Source organism: Chironomus tepperi, unplaced genomic scaffold (genome assembly GCF_022539635.2).
Source record: "Chironomus tepperi strain 1889 unplaced genomic scaffold, CSIRO-AGI_Ctep_v1 contig_451, whole genome shotgun sequence".
Classification (NCBI taxonomy): Eukaryota; Metazoa; Arthropoda; class Insecta; order Diptera; family Chironomidae; genus Chironomus; species Chironomus tepperi.
This window is the reverse complement of record NW_027226573.1, coordinates 592,529-610,323: the sequence shown is the minus strand read 5'-3', so window position 1 is coordinate 610,323 and position 17,795 is coordinate 592,529. Positions and strand designations below refer to the sequence as shown.

The window sequence follows — 17,795 nt, the reverse complement described above, 5'->3', positions numbered from 1 at the left end:
GACGAACCCTACGAAATATCCATGAAACTCACACTAACCCGAATAGCATAAAATGATAATTCATCAAAAATCCAACCCAAGCCTGAATGATTCTGCCTAGCTGCCTTATTCACTTCAATTCCATCACTAATTACCCAACTCATCACATAACACACACAAAACCCCATTTTAATCCACCAAAAATCTACCGTAATTCCAAACTCAAAACTTCATCTAATTCACATAATTTTCCATCCATACTTGAAAAGCATAAATATTCTTATTATGCACCAAGTCACACAAAGCGTAACAAAACATAAGAATTACGTGCACCGTATGTTGAGCATAGAAATTTTGGGAATCAAAGCGTGAAAAAATTATTAAGAACCATAAGGTTGTGTGGTGTTATTTCTTTTAAGGTCAAAGAACTTCTTCTTTACAAAATTTATTTAGAATATTATGAATGGGAGTGAATTGTTGTTGTGCACTGAATAAGGTGAAATTTTTGGGAATTATGGGTTATGTGGTCTGATTCTAGCAGATTCTAGAGATGTTTTTGGCAGGTTAAGTGAAGATGATTGAGATTGATTGAGGAATTTTGAAATTCAATTCAAATTCTGTTTTGAAATTTTGGATATTTCTGATTTTGGCAATTTTGTTGTGAATTTTGAGATGGAATTTTTGATATTTTAGTAATTTTTATATAATTTGTATAGTGCTTCTCAATGTGTATTGTAATAATGTTGCTCTAAATCAACTTTAAATTTTAGTTTAAATCAACTTTAAAGCTCAATTTTCCGATAACAATGTTGAATATATTTTTTTCTATACTAGAGACAATGACTATGAGGTCTTTATAATGTATAAATCTTAGAAAACGAAACTCATGATTTTTCTAAGATCGAACTCTCAATGATCGATCAGCACATATTGAAGTGTTGCTTAAACGGCGACGAAGAAGTACTAAGAACCAAGTGACATGACAGGCAAATTTGACTATTTCCTCTAATTGGCTGTCGTAGCAGGGTTTAAAGAATACTTAAAACGCTTCACCGTGGCTTTCTATACTTTACTGTTCTACAATACGTAAAGTCGCCGTGGTGTCAACAGTCCAATATGTGCTCAGAGGTTTGTAAATCAATCACAGCCTGTAGTAAAAAATTGAAGCCACACATGTCGTGTTCACTACAAAATTTTAGGGGTTCCCTGACGGCTCTGTGAAGTTAATTTTTATGGCAAAAAATGAAACGTGATGGTAGATCACAGCCGACATCAACAAGTCAAAAATTCAAAGAAGCTTGTTTGCAATTTTTTAAAATCTGAAACAATGTTTGGGATTATTACATTAAAAAATTAGTAAAATCACAATTTTGATGAAATAACTAGCAGTTCCAATCACTTTTCGCGTAAAAAATACCAAAACTTCTCTTATCAAAGCGATAACACGCCCAAGAATTTTAATTTTTGTGAATTTTCAAGACTAATTTCCAGCAAAGCTCGAAATAAATAATTTTGTATGAAAAAGTTAAATATTCGATGTTAAGAAAAAGGTTGGAAAATAGCATGATTTGACTCAAAAAACTCAGCATATCATATCCACAAAAAAATTCAAAAATTTCACAACAATTCTCTTCTCTTTAACAAAACGATCTCATGCCACACTAGTTTCACAATATCACTTTATTTAATTTACTTATTTAGCATTATAACTTGAATGAGTCACATCTGATGACTATTTTTTTATTGTTTCTTTTATTGAAATTTATCTCATTCAGATTTCTAACTTACAACTTTTTTATCCGCAATTTTATACGTTATTCTATAACAGCACAGCTTAATTAACATATTTTTTTGCTTCACACACTGCACGGAATCTGAATTTGTATAGAATTATAAAATTTATTTTCTCAACGACGTTAACTTAAGCGAGTCAGCTTACAAACTGGAATTTCTGTACTCAACTGACAATTTTTTTGTTATTTTCGACTCAAAAAGCACAAAATGGAATGAAGAAACCGACTTAACGACACACAAACGTTCTCAAATGTGTTCTTTATTATCTTCTTTTCTTTCTCTTATAAGAATGTCTTCGTAATTAACATTTTCTCTCTCTTCATTTAACCTGTGTGTGGTTAACATTAAGGGGCCTTGGCCGTAACGTATTTTTTTATATTTATTTTTCTCCAATTGATTTAAATGGGTTAAATTTTCTTTATTTTTGAAATTATTGATTTTTTTTTTGTTATATTGCGAGTAAATTTGACACAAGTAGGTAAACATTTATAATCAACACGGTAAAAAAAAATATAAATGTTCAATTTTATCGATTTTCAATATGTTGTAGTAATTGAGTGGCACTGTAAATGAGGCGGTTGATGTTGTCAATTCAATGGAAAGTAACTTTTGAGAGTGGAATTATTAATTTTTTAAATAATGAAAACAGCTCAATTTGTTGAAAAAATTATTAAATTTTCTAGAGTTTTAAAAAAAATCAAAATCCCACTAAATATTTGCAACTAGAGCTCAGTGTCGATTCAAATTGTTCAGGAAATTGAATAAACTTTTTCATTAAAAATCCGAGTCCTCTTAGAACTCTGATGAAAACTACAGTGAGGTCTTAGGAAGGTATTTTGAAGTCACTCTCTATTTTGTTGAAGCAATAATTAATTTAAGTTAGTAAATCGATTCGGAATTCGGTGCACGCTATTTTATGAACCTGATGGATTTAAACAGAATTCGGTAAAAGTCAGAGTCACCACCCTGTTGTCTGATTTATAATCGATTAAACGATTTGTGATATTCGTTGAGCATTATATAAATATTTAAATCAGAAATTCACTCAAATTGGAGATGGGTTCAACGATCGATGATGAGATTGAATCAATTAAACTCGACTTTATCATTCAAAATTCTTGTTAATTTCGTGCTTTTAGTTTTGAACAATTTTATGAATTTTCCACAATTTTTAAAATTTAGTTTGATTGTTTTTTATAGGTTTTTTTGAAGAATGTATTACTTTTAATTTTGTGCACTCTTAACGAAGGGTCAGAGATTATCGCAAAACTTGTATAAATTGTGTTTTTATTTCAATTTTTGAATTATTTGAAAGAATTATAAAAGTTCAGAATTATGACAAAATTTTCGATTTTTATGTCATTTAAAAAAAACACAACATTTTGACATTTTTTTACTATAAAAACTGACGCTTTTTTTAAACGTGTAACAATTTTCAATCACATTTAGTCAATTCTGCACAAATTTTGCATTTTATTTAAAATTTAACACAAAATTTTAATCAAATCATCAAAATTCACCACAAAAGTTCACTTCCCTTTCATCAAAACTCAATGTTTTTTTCTTTAATAATTCCATATTACTCACTGCAATTCACTTTAACAACAATAGAAACACAAATAATCGATAATTTGCGCATGCTGTTGTACTTTGTAAGTGCATACAAATTTCTATATCCACAATTTCTATGTGCAACACAATTTTTTCATGTCTAATAATTTTTTTGAATCGCACACCCAAAAAAAAAAACATAAAAAAGTCAACCTGTTCGTAATTAAAAAGCACATCGTAGTGCTGTGTATGTGATAAGCTATCGCACATACGATAAGAGCAAAAATTCTTTGTGATAAGTTTCACAACTTTTAGTTTCAATAAAGAATTTTATTTCTTTAAAAACTACAATTTTTTTCATTTCTTTTACTATGAAAATTCGTTGAACGAAGAAAAGAAGCAAGCCAGTCAGTCAGCGTCTTAAACAAAGGTGAATGTATACAAGATGAAGTCTTAAAAGCTTACAAAAAATATTCAAATTCAATTTAACACTAAAATTTCCAACTTTTAACATTCATGCCGCAATTTTTCGACATCCACGATCGATATTTAATCCAAATATGGAAAAACTTTACATTATTTTCCGGAAAATAGGGGAAAACTAGTTCACTATAAAAAATAATTACGACTATATCTTTTTTTTCGGTTGTTCGTCGGGCGCGGTTGAAACGTAACTAACCCAACTGTATATTAAAAGCGATTGGAAGTGGAGAGAAGAAATAAAAAAAAAAAGTTTTTCGTTACGGCTTGAGTGTAGAGTGAAAACTACAGACATAAAAAAACAAGTTTCAGTCACATGGCACGCTGTAAAATAATAGCAAAAAAAAGTCACTTTAATTCCCTCATACCACCTTAATATCCATCTCATCCCAACACCGTTGTGTATCAGTGCAAATAAAGTATAAAAATGCACAAGACACAGACACATGCTTACTTTTCACCTGACTTGTGTTTGTGGTCGACTGGACATAAAAAAATATATTTTTATTTTTATTTTACTACATTTTGTTTACTTGTAAGCTTAATGGAAGTCTTCAGTGGAAGGTAAACAAAATAAAAGCTTCCAGTTGCATGACCTTGCATGTCTCTCACATCTCGTCTAATAAGCCAAACTGATCGAATACTGGAAGTGTATTTTTAATGATATTTTGTACTTTTGGATTTTTGTATAATCGTCGCTTAAATTCAATTGCTTTTTCGGTACGTTGATGTGCATTCTCGAAGCATGCGTCAGGCTCTTCGGACTTCATAAGTGGCATGATGATCATTGTTGTTGGAAATGCTGTGGATGATGATTATGGGTGGAATAAATTTTTGATTATTGTGTTTTGTGATTTATTGAAGGGAATTTGAAGTTTGGGTTGAGAATTGTTGATGTTAATTGAATATTTTCAAGGTGTATGGATGTTAGTTGGGTATTGGTAATTGGTGGAAGATAGCCAGCGATAGAGCCAGCATCAAATGCCAACTAATAGAAGCTATTGATCATAGTTGATCTATCCGGACAATAAAGTGAGTTAGTTTGAATATTATGAAGCTTGAGGATCGTCTATGATGTGTTTAAAAATATCTATTAGGCCAGAAGCATGTCTGGGGCTAGGACCAACAGGAATCATCTCCTTTCGGATCGGGTCTTGCCATTTCTATAGTAAAATGATCATTTATTAGTTTTACAGAGTCTGAGCATCTTTAATTGTCAGTATATAGTGACAATTGGGTTAATAACCCTCAAAATACACCACATAAACATTCTATGACAGCTACTCGTCCATTTTGAACCTATTTTGAAGTTCATTAGTACTCATAAGCCTTTCTAAGACTTAGACGTCATACATAATCGACCCCAATTATGAATATTTTAAACAAAAGCTATTATGATCTATTACAGACAACAATATTAGTTCCCACAAATCTCAAATACAGGAGTGTCTTTTTAAAAACCATTTTCAAGGACAATTTCGTAGCTGCATGACTCCTTACAGACTATATTCCGTTACATTTAACACCTAAAGTACACACACCTTGAACTTTTTTCAATCAACAGCCACCAAAAAAATTATTCAAATTCAATTTACCATAAAAATATTTCTTCATGACCTGAACCTGAAAATCATGAAGCGATGGAAATGCCGATAAATTACAGTTCAATTTCACTAATATCTTTTTCAGCTCATAGTAGTAATATTGACAGAGATAAAATACTTTCGTCAAGCGAATCTCATCACATGCCGAAGAATAAAGGAAGTACATTATGTCGATTGCTGGATGTCCAACAGAACAGAACTGAAAGTCAAGCTGGGAATGAAAAGAAAAATTTTTGTAATGTCATGTTATTTATGGGTAATGTAGTATGAAGCCCGAGTGACATAAAATGGATGGAGTTGGGTATGTAAAAGGGTTCGAATGGGATTATATTGAGATTTGAGGTCAATTTACTTAATCCAGAGATTGATATTGGGATTACATACAATTCAATCCCGGATTTGATTTAAAACCGACGAGGTTAATATCAAGCAAGACTCATTCTTGTTCCGACTTATATCATGAATTAAATAAAATCAATCCTGAGATTGAAAACCCTAATAATTGACAAATGTTGGATAAGATCTTATGGACTATTAATAGGGTTAAGAAACGTTCGCAAGTTACGTAATGTGTGGTGTCCACTCATAGATGGCGTTCAGGAGAGGGAGTAGCGAGCTTAAATTGAGCAGCTACGTGAAGAACGAGTAGAATATGAAAGAATAACACGGTATAAATGTCGACCGCGCAAGCGGAAGAGAGCAGAGTTCATTTATCTCAGTTCCAGATCAGTTTCAACCGCCTGGTAGCTTCAATCGCTTAGAAGGAAGATACAAGTTTGTTACGGTGTCCAAATTATAATCCATGATTTTATTACAAAGGTATTACGATGTGTCGTCGATCTAAAAATGCTATTTTTAGTGCTACGTAATTTCTGGACGTCCCCTTATGGACTCTAAGTCACTCAGAAGTCATGAAGCAACCATTAAACAGCCAGAGAATGAGAAACATCAATAACAATCACATTACAGCCACACAACACTCATATACTACTCGGAAATGCAATGTCATGCATGAATATAGTGAGAACTTACAATGATCGCATCAACCGGTGACTTGTGCTTATCATATTTAAACATCAAATTATTTGTCCATAAATCACTATGAACTAAGACTTTTAAATCATTCGGATCATTATCAGAGCATCTGAATGCTTTCTCATACATGAAATTCTTCAGCTTATTCAATTTCTCACTGTACATCTCATAGCCTTCCCATGTGCTCACTTCTTCGATTAAAACGTCCATATTTGAGCTAAAGAAATCATGAAATGCAGACGTCTTGCGTGAGAACATGCCAATATCGTAATTTTTAAATATTTGTGGATTTTTATCCATGCAATACATTGAGGCTGCATGGAATCTTGCCAATTTTTCTAATGCAAGCTTTAAGTGCTTCATGTCGAGGCCATAAGTTCGGTCAGCCATAACGAAGCCTTTTACTGATAAATTTTCAAGTATTAATGCATCCCTAATGCGGTCAACGGCAATAGCTTTTGGGAAAATGTTCTTATCTTCCTCAATTGTCCTCAAAACTGCCTTAAATTCTGGAAATATTTTCTGAAAAATGTCCATTTCCTTCTCATGGACGTTGTAGTTATCCTTGCCTAATTTAGCACATGCTAGTTCTGATAATGGCATCATTTTGAGGATGTAATGTCCCTTCCTTAATGTCTCATCGTCTGTCTTAATCAGAGCATCAATGCTGTACATGGAACTAGCATAAGCATCACCAACTGACCCAAATGGCTTCACAGTTAGATTTTTGACTTTGAGTTTTGGATTATTGAGGAACTTTTGAAGCACATTTTCAAGATATGTGATGGACAGCCACTCTGGACCACGAAATTGTGTCAGATAAAATTCTTTCATTTCTGACTGTAAATTGCTTTCACTGTCGATTCGCACTTGTGACATTTTTGAGCACTTGATTAGAAGGAACTGACTGGGGTTGGGTGAGATTTTGCATTACTTATATTGTGAGGGTTAGGAGATTAGTAGATAAGGATGTCATGAAATGTCAGCAGAAGCTAAGCTCCTACAATTTGCTTATTAAAAACATTTTTATTGGAGAAACGTGAGTCGAGGTAAATATTGAGATAAACAAAAAATGCGGTGAAAATCAGATGATAACTGGTATGGAGACATGATAAAAGCCGATTAAAGTGATAAGAGATGTTCATCATTTAATTTTGAATGATTCAATAGAATAGAATATAATGTAAGGTTTGCTTATAGCAACGGCACTGCGATCGATGATCTGTTGTACCATCCCAAATTTTCTACAAAATGTCTATGTCCTTGATAAAACCAAAGGATTCATATTTATTGTGGAGTGCTTGATTTGACTTTATTTTGGACTGGATTAATGTTTTATGATTTCTTGCGTTCTTGAAGTCAATTTAGTGATATTAAGAAGCATAATGTCGTCTGGATCGAATTAAGATTGATCGTACATACTAACTTACTTCGTTGGCCGTACAGATCGATTGTACGACCTCAAGATTTACCCTGAAGTCCCAATACCACAAATTCTTGGTCTTAGCATCAGAAATCCTTAACCCAAGTGACACGAAGTGGAAAATTTAATATTTCGTCATGAAAATGGGTCATCAAAGATAGCATCAAGTGTATGAATAATCAATATTTTTATATGAAATGAAATTATCTGGACAGATTAGAATTTTTTGGCATTTTACAGTTAATATTAAAATCGAGATTTCATAGGAAAAATCGTAAATACTACGAAGAATTATGTGTCACAACATATCACTCATGTGAAAATTTTGATAAATATTAAAGATTCTTGAACGAAGAATTTTTTGGAAATAAAATTTAAATTATGCCGTAACCAAATTATTCGTTCTCGTTTAAATGAAAAATCCATGATTTGAAAAATGATTTCAAAATGTTTCAAATCAAAATGTTAAAAAAATTAATTTTTCAGAATTTCAATTTGATTCGTTAATATTTTAAAATAATTTCTCAAAAAAATTTTAAACTAATTTTTTAAATTAATTCTTTTAAAGTTTAATTTTAAACAACTAAATTGATAAATTAGACTGGTTCAATTAATAATTTTAGGTTTTTTGAATCATTTTATTTAAAAATATTAGCTTAATTTTAAAAAGTTAAAATCAAATAATATTTTAAATTAAAATTAAAATTTCTTTCTTTTCAATATTCAATTTTTAAAAAACTAATTTGATTAAGGATTTAGCTTGATGCATTTGAAAATTTTAAGTTTTCTCGAAGGGTAACATTTTACTTAAAATTCTTTGATTAATTTAGTTAGAAATCTAATAATATTTTAAAATTCAATTCAAATTTATTTGATATTGGTTCTTAATAATTTTAGGTTTTTTGATATTTTATTTAAAAATAAATTCTCCATTAATAATTTGATATTTTATTTTTATATTTAAATTCTTTGATTAATTTAGTTAGAAATCTAATTAATTTTAAAATTTTCTGTAATATCATGAAATACTTAAAATAATTTTCAAAATATTTTTCAAATTTATTTATTTTTAATTATAAAAATTTCTCAAGAATTCTTTAAAAATATCAAAATATATTCAAAAATTGAAGCATTTTTAATAAACGCATGCCTTAAAAATCTGAAATTTTAAAACGAAATTTCCATTTAAAACCCAATTAAATAACTTTTATATGACATAAAGTGAGGTAGATATTTAAAAAATAAATTAATAATTAACAATATCGCATAATTCTACCTAACTTAAGTATCTAAATGCCAAAATTTCATAAAATAAATTCAAGCATTTTAATTGTAAACAAAAATTTGTTCTAAAATCAGTTCTAAAAGGCCATATTACCCCTAAAATCTATGCAAACATGACGCCACGAACAGAAAATTGAGCGAAAAAAAAGTTTCTCTCCCGCTACCTAAGCATTTCTCTCATAAACCCCTGACAAACCGACTCATCATCTCATATCGCTTTGGTTTTTCAAACAGTGAAGACGTAAAAAAAAGTTATTTTAAAATTAATTAAAATTAATTAAGTGAACAAAAAAAGAGAGAAAAAAATTCGCCGGAATTAATTAACTTCGCTACGGTAAAAACACAACTCAAACACTTCCAATCGTTTATAAGCTTTCTTTGCCCAGCAAATTTTTGAAAAAAACATACTTAAATACTACAATATAAAAAAATTGTGCCTTGCTTGCTTCCAAAGAAAAAATATTTTGTTGTTGCTGTACTTCGGCCGCCATTTTGAAATTTTTTAATAGAAAATCGTCGATAAAACTATCAAGACGTAATTAAATCAGATTAATAACGATTATAAAGTCATCTATAAAGTAAAATACAATAGCTAACAGTACCAAAGTTTTCAATAATTTCGGTAAATTCGTATTCAACGCCGATGACCCGAAATGGGTATTAGCCTCGCCTATTTTTTTTTTCTCTTCTCAATACCGACGATTTTCGCCGTATATGAAAGAAATAAAAGTAATAAGAATACTGTGCATTAAATTCGCGACGCAATAACGTTTTTTAAAAATTTCAAGATAAGAAATAAAAATGGCTAACAAAATAGAATGAAAATGCTGAAGAAATCAAGACACAATATTCGTTTAGAAAATAATAATTTATTAAAAAAAAAGCCTGTATCAAGCCTGTAAAAATCCATTATTTTAGCATTTCACTATAATTTTTTTTTTATATTTTTATATACCAAAATATCAACATTAACTTCAAAATCCCTTCAAATACTTGCAATATACCTTACCGACTTTTCACATGGCTGTATTTAATTTTTTTTTATGAATGATTTCATGAATTTAAGAAATTTTCACATTTTGTTATTAATGTGTGCGTGAATGATGCCATCATGATGGTTTGAATGTATTAGTGTGTAAACATAAGAACTGAAAAAAAAATATCGACCGAATGAGAATGCGCGAGAGTGAAAGACTGAAAAAAAATTAATAATTGAGAGTCAGGTTGAGAATATATTTGCAAATTAAAGAACATTTCTGCATGCCTTTTTCTTTTTAAATATTGTGATCGTCTACGAGTTATTCACACCTATGCAAAAAATATATAAAATTAAACTATCTTCTATTTCAATAATTTTTAATTCATACATGAACAATTTTCTCTTCTTAATGTTGGTTTGAATAATTTGAGAGATTTTTGGGGGTTATTTTTTTGAGGATGTTAGTAGATGCTTAAAGAATTTGAGGTTATTTTTAGAAAATAATTCAAAAATGCTAGTTATTTTGGAATAGTTGAGGCTAGTTTTGTAAATTAGAAATGTTTTCCTTCAGAAATATTGAAGATTTTACCTGAATTTTACTAAGTTTTGATCCTTGTCCTATATTTTATCCTTTTTAGACTTCCATTTTGTACTAAAATAATGGTTTTTTTTCCTTTTCTTCTGAATTGTATATAAACATTCGATTTTTGTTATAATTCTTCATTAATTTTGAACAAAATACTTTGATATAATCAAAATATTCTTGTTAAAAATTAAGAAAAACATTGAAGTTTTCATTAAATTCCTTAAAAATATTGAAAATTTAACAAACAAAAATATTTTCTATTAAAACATTGAGAATTTACCCAAAATATTCAGAACTTCAATTAAAAATTCAATGATTTCCACGTCAATTCCATATAAATTCAAAAAATTCAGTTAAATATCTTCTTAAACATTGAAATTCATTTCGTAAACAATGAAAAACATTCAAAATACCGAATTGTTCTTCAAATAGTTAAAAAATTCTTTAAAAACATTCAATGATTCTTCAAAAAATTGAAAAGATCTTCACAACAACTACAATTCTTCAAAAACATTGAATAATTATTTGAGACATCTCAAAAATCTTCAAAAACATTGAATAAATATTCAAAACATTCAACGATTCTTCAAAAAGAATGAATATTTCTTCAAAACATTCAAAAGTTCTTACAAAAAATTCAATAAATTATCAAAAACATTGAATATTTCTTCAAAAACATTCAATAAATCTTCAAAAGCATTGAAAACATCCTCAAAAAGTAAAATATCCCCAACCATCCTTCCAAAACATGCACTAAACATCCTCAAAACATTCAAACCAATCCACTTAACAACATTTATTCTTATAATTTTCATTAAATGTCAACAGAAGTTTTAGTTTGGCTTTTATTTTATTTTTTATGATTTTTCTTACTTATCTTATTCTTATTATTATTATTTGTTGGATGCCTAGAAGTACTTATTTTTATATATTATCATATATACAACAATAACAAAAAAAAAAAAAATTCACCGACCGACGACTGTGAACTGAAAATGAATGATTTTCTTTGAAAATATAAAGTTTTAATGCAAAATGTTCAAAATGCACTAAGTAAAAATACCCAAAAAAAAAAAGAGCCTTCACTTCAGTCACATTCATCGATTGATAATTTATAAATAATTTTGTTGTTTTTATTAACTACGAAAGTTTCAACATTCAAATTTTATATATATATATATCTACGTATAAAACATTAAACAAAAAAACAATGAATCGTCCTAATCTCTACCATACAAAAAAATTTCGCTTTCTACAAATTCACAGTCCAAAAAACGACGTAACTCCGCATCGATCTACGGAAGCTTCCTACACGACGAAAGGCACTAAATATATATATTAAAATATATATATCAACTATCAAAATAAAAATATAAAAAAATATATATAAAAAAAATATAAATCAGCAACAACATGTCTAGCGAACGTGGCACAAGAGTTTATGTCGGCAACTTGACAGACAAAGTTAAGAAAGAACAATTGGAAGAAGAATTCACAAGATTTGGAAAATTGAATAGTGTTTGGCTTGCACATAATCCACCAGGATTTGCATTTATTGAATTTGCAAATAAAGATGAAGCTATATCTGCATGTGACTCCTTGAATGGGCAAGAATTATTGGGATCAAAATTGCGCGTTGAAATATCAAAGGGTAAGGGACGTAGTAATTCACGTGGTGGTCGCGGTGGTGGACGTTTTAATGATCGTCGCGGTGGTGGTGGATTCCGTCGTGATGGGGATCGTTTTAGTGATCGTTCAGGTGGATTCCGGGGACGCGGTCGAGGTTTTCGTTCAGGCGGTTCGGGTGATCGTTATGGTGGATCATCAGGAGGCGGTGGTGGTGGTCCACGTAGCGGTGGTGGTGGATATGATCGTGGTAATCGTGACAGTTTCAGTTCAGGCGGTGGTGGTGGCGGCGGATATCGTTCATCGGGTGGTGGATCATCAAATCGATTCCGTTCACGAAGCCCTCAAGGTGCACGCAGATTTTAAGCTTAAGAATAAAAAAAAATTTCTTTTGGAATGAAAAACCTTTAGATTGATAAGATTTTAATGCATTAATTTTTCTTTTTTTTCTCTCCACAAAAAAAAAAAAATGAAATGGAAAAAAAAATTCAAAGATTTAACAAAAAAAAAAAAAATATTATAAAGAACTTACTTCCCAAATAATAAAAAAATGATGATTTATAATAAAGAATTAAATTTGCATAAATGTACATCAAATTCACGATAGAAAATTATGCTACACAATTTAATAATAAAAAATTACAAGAAAAATGAAAAAAACCAGTAATAATTTTATGAAGAACTACTCTCACACCCCCCCCATACAAAAAAAAATTGTGAATTAATTTAAAAAATAAAGTAAAATCGCAAAATCGAGATTGTATTAACGAAAAAAAATCAATAAAGATGATGATATAAATTATGTCTTCGCTGCATTAATTTTAGAGTAAATACCACACATAGTGAGAAAAAGTCTAATCTTCGATTAAGTAAAAGAAAAATGAGAAAAAAAATACAAACAATATTTATAATAAATATTTATACGTTATTTTGATGTGAATTTCTATCTCAACCATACTCAGCGTTTGAAATAAAAATATACATATATGGATTTTCTGTGAAATTAGTTTATGTGTATCTTTTATTTGAATCGACACACACACAAAAATCATTTAGCCAAATTTGATAACAAACAAAAAAGAAATTCTTACGTTAAATAAAAAATTTTTCATTTACCATCAAAAGCTACACAAATGTTTGACTTTGAATTTGAATTTTTAAAGTTCGTTACAGATATTTTTTTGTGGTCTATTTTTGCAGAATATATTTACTTTTTTTTTCTTTGTAGGTGTGGATCAATATTTATTTTAGGCTAGAAAGGTTGAAAGAAGGTAAGGAACCATGAACAGGAATATGACTAAATTGAGACGATATTTAATAATTAACTGGTCTTAAATGAAGAAGCTTAACATAGAGGCGTCATACTCAATTTGTGGAACGTACCCCTATGCATAAAAAATGTGGGACTTTATTAATCTATAAATAAATTGAATGATGCTCTAAAATTCTACTTACTTCGCTGGCCGTACAGATCAAGTGTGATCCATGGCCTCCCTCAGTCGGTTCCTGAAGCTGGCTCTATTGCTGGCTACCGCTTGCTAATTACCAATTCCAAGTGTGACACTATCTCTATCGACAGCTTCTTTCCATGAGTTCTTTGCTCTAAAATTCACGTTCCTAAAATTATGTTGAATAAGGATTGAGATTTGGGTCAGGAATAGGGATTGACACCATTGGCTTACAATTACCATGGTATTGAGTAGATTATCCATAATTTGTAATAATAAAACATCATTGAAAATTGACAAAACTGCTTTTATTCGATACAGTTTTTAGAAAATTCTTTGGTCGATTTAATTTGATAATTCAGTTTTTAAAATGATTCTGGGATACTTGAACTATTTTTTCCAATTTGATGATTGATGAGTTTTTGACTTAAATAAGCCCAAGGAGTACGATTATTTACTTAATTCCTTGACAAAGGCGCATGGGGCCATCGATCAATAATTCGATCCCAGGCCGGTGTGACTCTGATTTGGTGCCATAATCGGTTTAAATCTGACATCATTCCATTGTCACGCTGGTCTATTGCCTGATTTTGGATTGACTTACCTATTTGTACTTATTGGGTAAGATTGATTTATGTCAGGTGATGATCTATGATCAAAGTACCGAGTTGACAAAATTCGTTATAACTAGTCAACGGTAATGACTACTTCTAACGGTTTTTTGTACGCTCGAAAGAATTTTAATTACACGATCAATAATTTCATACAATAAACTTATTTTTGAGGTGTAATGCTGTTAATTTATGATATAGCCTATAGTAAATAATAATAATAACGTGTAAATTGTCTTAATTTATTCTAAATTGCAAATAAAGTAAAGTATTATCTTGCTAATTACATACTTGCTTACTTATTTCGTTCGCGATTCAGATCAATTATGATACATGGTCGCTCTTGATTGAAGTCTATAGTTGACTTTATTGCTGGCTGCCTTTTGTAAGTTACTAATATTAAGCTCGACATTGCATGGACGTAGCCAGAAATTTATTGAGGACTTTAAGATTTTTTTTTTCATGAAAAATCCCAAAAAATTCTCCAAAAAAAGGATGTTCTCTCACATACTATTCCCGCCTGAATACGTTTCTGCTAGATTGCCTCATCTCATATCAATCAGTCTAAATGTCTAAAGACAGCTCTATCCTTCGAAACATCCTGCCAGTTCAGGATATTAAGGACTCCAGCGTCCTTTTCAACACATCCAATCCAGGAAATAATTGGTCTTTCTCGTGATCTATTGCCATCCTCAAAGTCTGAAGTAGTTACCTTAAGGACTGGGGCGTCATCTCATATCATACATATATTTGTATATATTAACCGGCATTTTATCGCAGACATCATAAGACAGCTTTTCATAACAATTCTAAGTCAATTCAACTGTATTATTTGCCAAATTCCTAGAAATTCATTCAATATATCAATTAGCAAATGACAAGACAACAATATTCGGCCATGATATTTCATATCATTTTTGTCAGTCGCAAAAGCTTTCAGACAACTGCCCACTAAATTATTTAGAAAAAAAAATTAGAAAAAGCTTTTCCCGAAAATGCGTTGGATGTGAATAAATAAACAGTTCCGTCATAATTTCGAATAAAAATAGTCAATAAATATTTGATATGCCCATGTATGTGTAAAAATATCCTACAGTTTTTTTCAGTTCCTTTTCCGATCGCTGAAAGTTGAATTGTGTTGTATCAGCATGAAGCACATAATTTTAATCCTAATCAAACGTATTTTGACCTATTATAATTATGAATATTTACATTAATGGATAATTAATTCGTACTAAGTCGGTAAATGAAACCAGCGATTGTAATTAATGAGCATGAATATTCGATTACTGGTCGATGGATCACTATGGTCAATAATTAACGCTGTTTTGTTAGAATTTGTTGAGAGATTATGCAGCTTTAAGGTTCAATGATGTTGAAATTGATGTAGAAATTTACGAAATTTTGCGATTATGACTAGAATGTTGGAAATTTTTGATGGGCTTCTAAAGCTCAGCTTTGAATTTTTAAGGTTAATTAGGTACATGCCATCCACTTTTTTGGATGGCACCTGAAGCTGGCTACCACTTATTAAATTCCAATGAGAGGTTCAAGACATCCAGTTCAATACAATTACTTACTTTACTGTAATCTTGTAAGTTTCTTTGCAGAGCTTAGGTTATTCTTAGGCGATTCTGTTCCTGGCTCTTTCATCTATATAGTTTGGACAAATTCTCTGTCATCACGTAAAGCTGACATTCATTTTCTTCACTGTTCGGTGTCATGTAAATTTTGGAAATCCAGATCGTCTTTGTCCTCACGGATTCCCACACCATCATTGGTGTAACAAACTTGTCGTTCGCTCCAGAATTGACGTTTACTCTAGCAAAGGATTCAGCTCAACAGAACCAGTAAATTATCATCCGTCTTACGATACGATCTTGATTGAATAGCTGATAGACGTCTGCATTGTTACCAAAATTGTATGAATTCTTCCTTCAATTATTAATCTAACAATAACTCAAAAAATCTTGGATAGCCCCGAACAATACTCCGTGTTTGCTAGGATACCGATGTGTCGCTATATTATGGCAAGACACGAAGCTGCTGATGACGCAATGACGATGAAATTCGACAAATTTATGCTTCGAAAAAATACGGTAAGCTGTATTGTGCCATTTGGGAGTCCTTTAGTGATTAAACTCTCTACACATCTTTCTCTCTACAATCTACACATCTTGATTTGTTGACCAGACATGGCCAACCGGTGCGTTACTCATAATATGCTCAAAAAGTAGCTGATATTTGCTAAGCGTTCATCGCTTGTTTTGAAGCAAAATTCCCTCTTTCGTACCTTGTTTAATCTACATTTTTCTTACGAAAACATCAGCGAATTTCAAATTTTTAACCCAAATATATCATAACGTGACCACTTCTTATCTAATCAATAGAAATTCATATGGCCAAAAATAATAAACAGTCCAGTAAGTCACATATTATGCAGTCCAATCTGTCATCTTTCATCAGCCTCTCCCATCCATTCAAGTAGAAATACTTCAAAATTCCTCATAAAATATTCAGATTGCACTTGGACGTCATAAAGTCTATAAAAATTTATTCAACACGCACATTTTCATCCTCAAACCTTAAAATAAAAACATCCAAAGCTCTTCAAATGTTTAGAGCTTTAAAAATGAAAAGCTCGTTAAAAGCTCAACATTTCCAACCCCTCTATCGTGTAAATATGTTAAAAGGTCCTTGCTCTGTTATCGTAATTTACTTTTCTTAATGATTAATATCAATCAGACATCAACATACGAATCATTATAATAGGTCAATATTCTTCTATAAATATGTCATGCTGCGGTAACATATTTATGCTTTTAATTCATGGATATACTCTGTAAATTACGATTGGACTGTGGTTCGTTTGAATTTATTTCGCCTACTGTCATTTTGTTAATCAAATATTTAATAAACATCCTAAAATTGGCAACACAGTAATGTCATTCATACTTATGACCATTCATAACACACAAAAATTGCGTTTCCTTTACGATTTTGTCCTAAATTTTACTCTATCGTGTTACACATTGTGTTATGTCATCATCAAAATGTAAAGCATTTTATCATCTAATGATCCAAATATGCATGATGCAAAACTGAAATTTGATGAATACTTCCTACTTTGAGGATGAGACTTTGCGTGGAAAAAAATAATGAGGCGTAAAAATAAAAGGCACTGAATAAGACTCTGACAGTTCTACTCAGTTATTGCTACAACTATTCATTTACATAAAATTTGATTCCATATGAATCAGCATTGTTATCGTGAGAGAGGGGGGTGAGTTCGTGTGATGGAAAATTGAGTTTTGTGATTGAATTTGTAATTTTTTGATGACTTTTTGTTTTCAGGTGTGATGAATTTTTAGATCAATTAAAAAAATTAATTGATA

The 17,795-nt window shown here is 30.5% G+C and overlaps 3 protein-coding genes across 4 annotated transcripts in view; 1 reads left to right on the top strand and 2 right to left on the bottom strand.

Moving 5' to 3' along the window:
* bark (protein bark beetle) overlaps positions 1 to 3,986 on the bottom strand; it is a 35,096-nt gene extending 31,110 nt beyond the window's left edge. Inside the window, exon 1 of one of the 2 annotated variants that reach the window (XM_070650967.1) lies at positions 3,790 to 3,986. The gene's annotated coding sequence lies outside the window, so the exon portion shown is untranslated. Of the gene's footprint in view, positions 1 to 1,767; positions 1,919 to 3,789 lie in introns of those variants that run through there. The other variant, XM_070650968.1, reaches the window with a different exon arrangement.
* Positions 3,987 to 6,404: 2,418 nt separating this feature from the next.
* On the bottom strand, positions 6,405 to 7,370 carry LOC139098712 (uncharacterized). Its single transcript, XM_070650978.1, has one exon. The coding sequence runs from the start codon at positions 7,320 to 7,322 to the stop codon at positions 6,414 to 6,416; it is 909 nt and encodes a 302-aa protein (XP_070507079.1). The 5' UTR covers positions 7,323 to 7,370; the 3' UTR covers positions 6,405 to 6,413.
* Positions 7,371 to 9,347: 1,977 nt separating this feature from the next.
* On the top strand, positions 9,348 to 13,347 carry Rsf1 (Repressor splicing factor 1). The gene is made up of 2 exons (XM_070650969.1): positions 9,348 to 9,484; positions 11,982 to 13,347. Exon 2 carries the CDS (start codon positions 12,129 to 12,131, stop codon positions 12,705 to 12,707), a length of 579 nt encoding a protein of 192 aa, XP_070507070.1. The 5' UTR covers positions 9,348 to 9,484; positions 11,982 to 12,128; the 3' UTR covers positions 12,708 to 13,347.
* The last annotated feature ends 4,448 nt before the right edge of the window (positions 13,348 to 17,795 follow it).

Bases quoted from the DNA above. Each gene is read 5' to 3' on its own strand.
- Rsf1 (XM_070650969.1), top strand. From the start codon at position 12,129: ATGTCTAGCGAACGTGGCACAAGAGTTTATGTCGGCAACTTGACAGAC.
- LOC139098712 (XM_070650978.1), bottom strand. From the start codon at position 7,322: ATGTCACAAGTGCGAATCGACAGTGAAAGCAATTTACAGTCAGAAATG.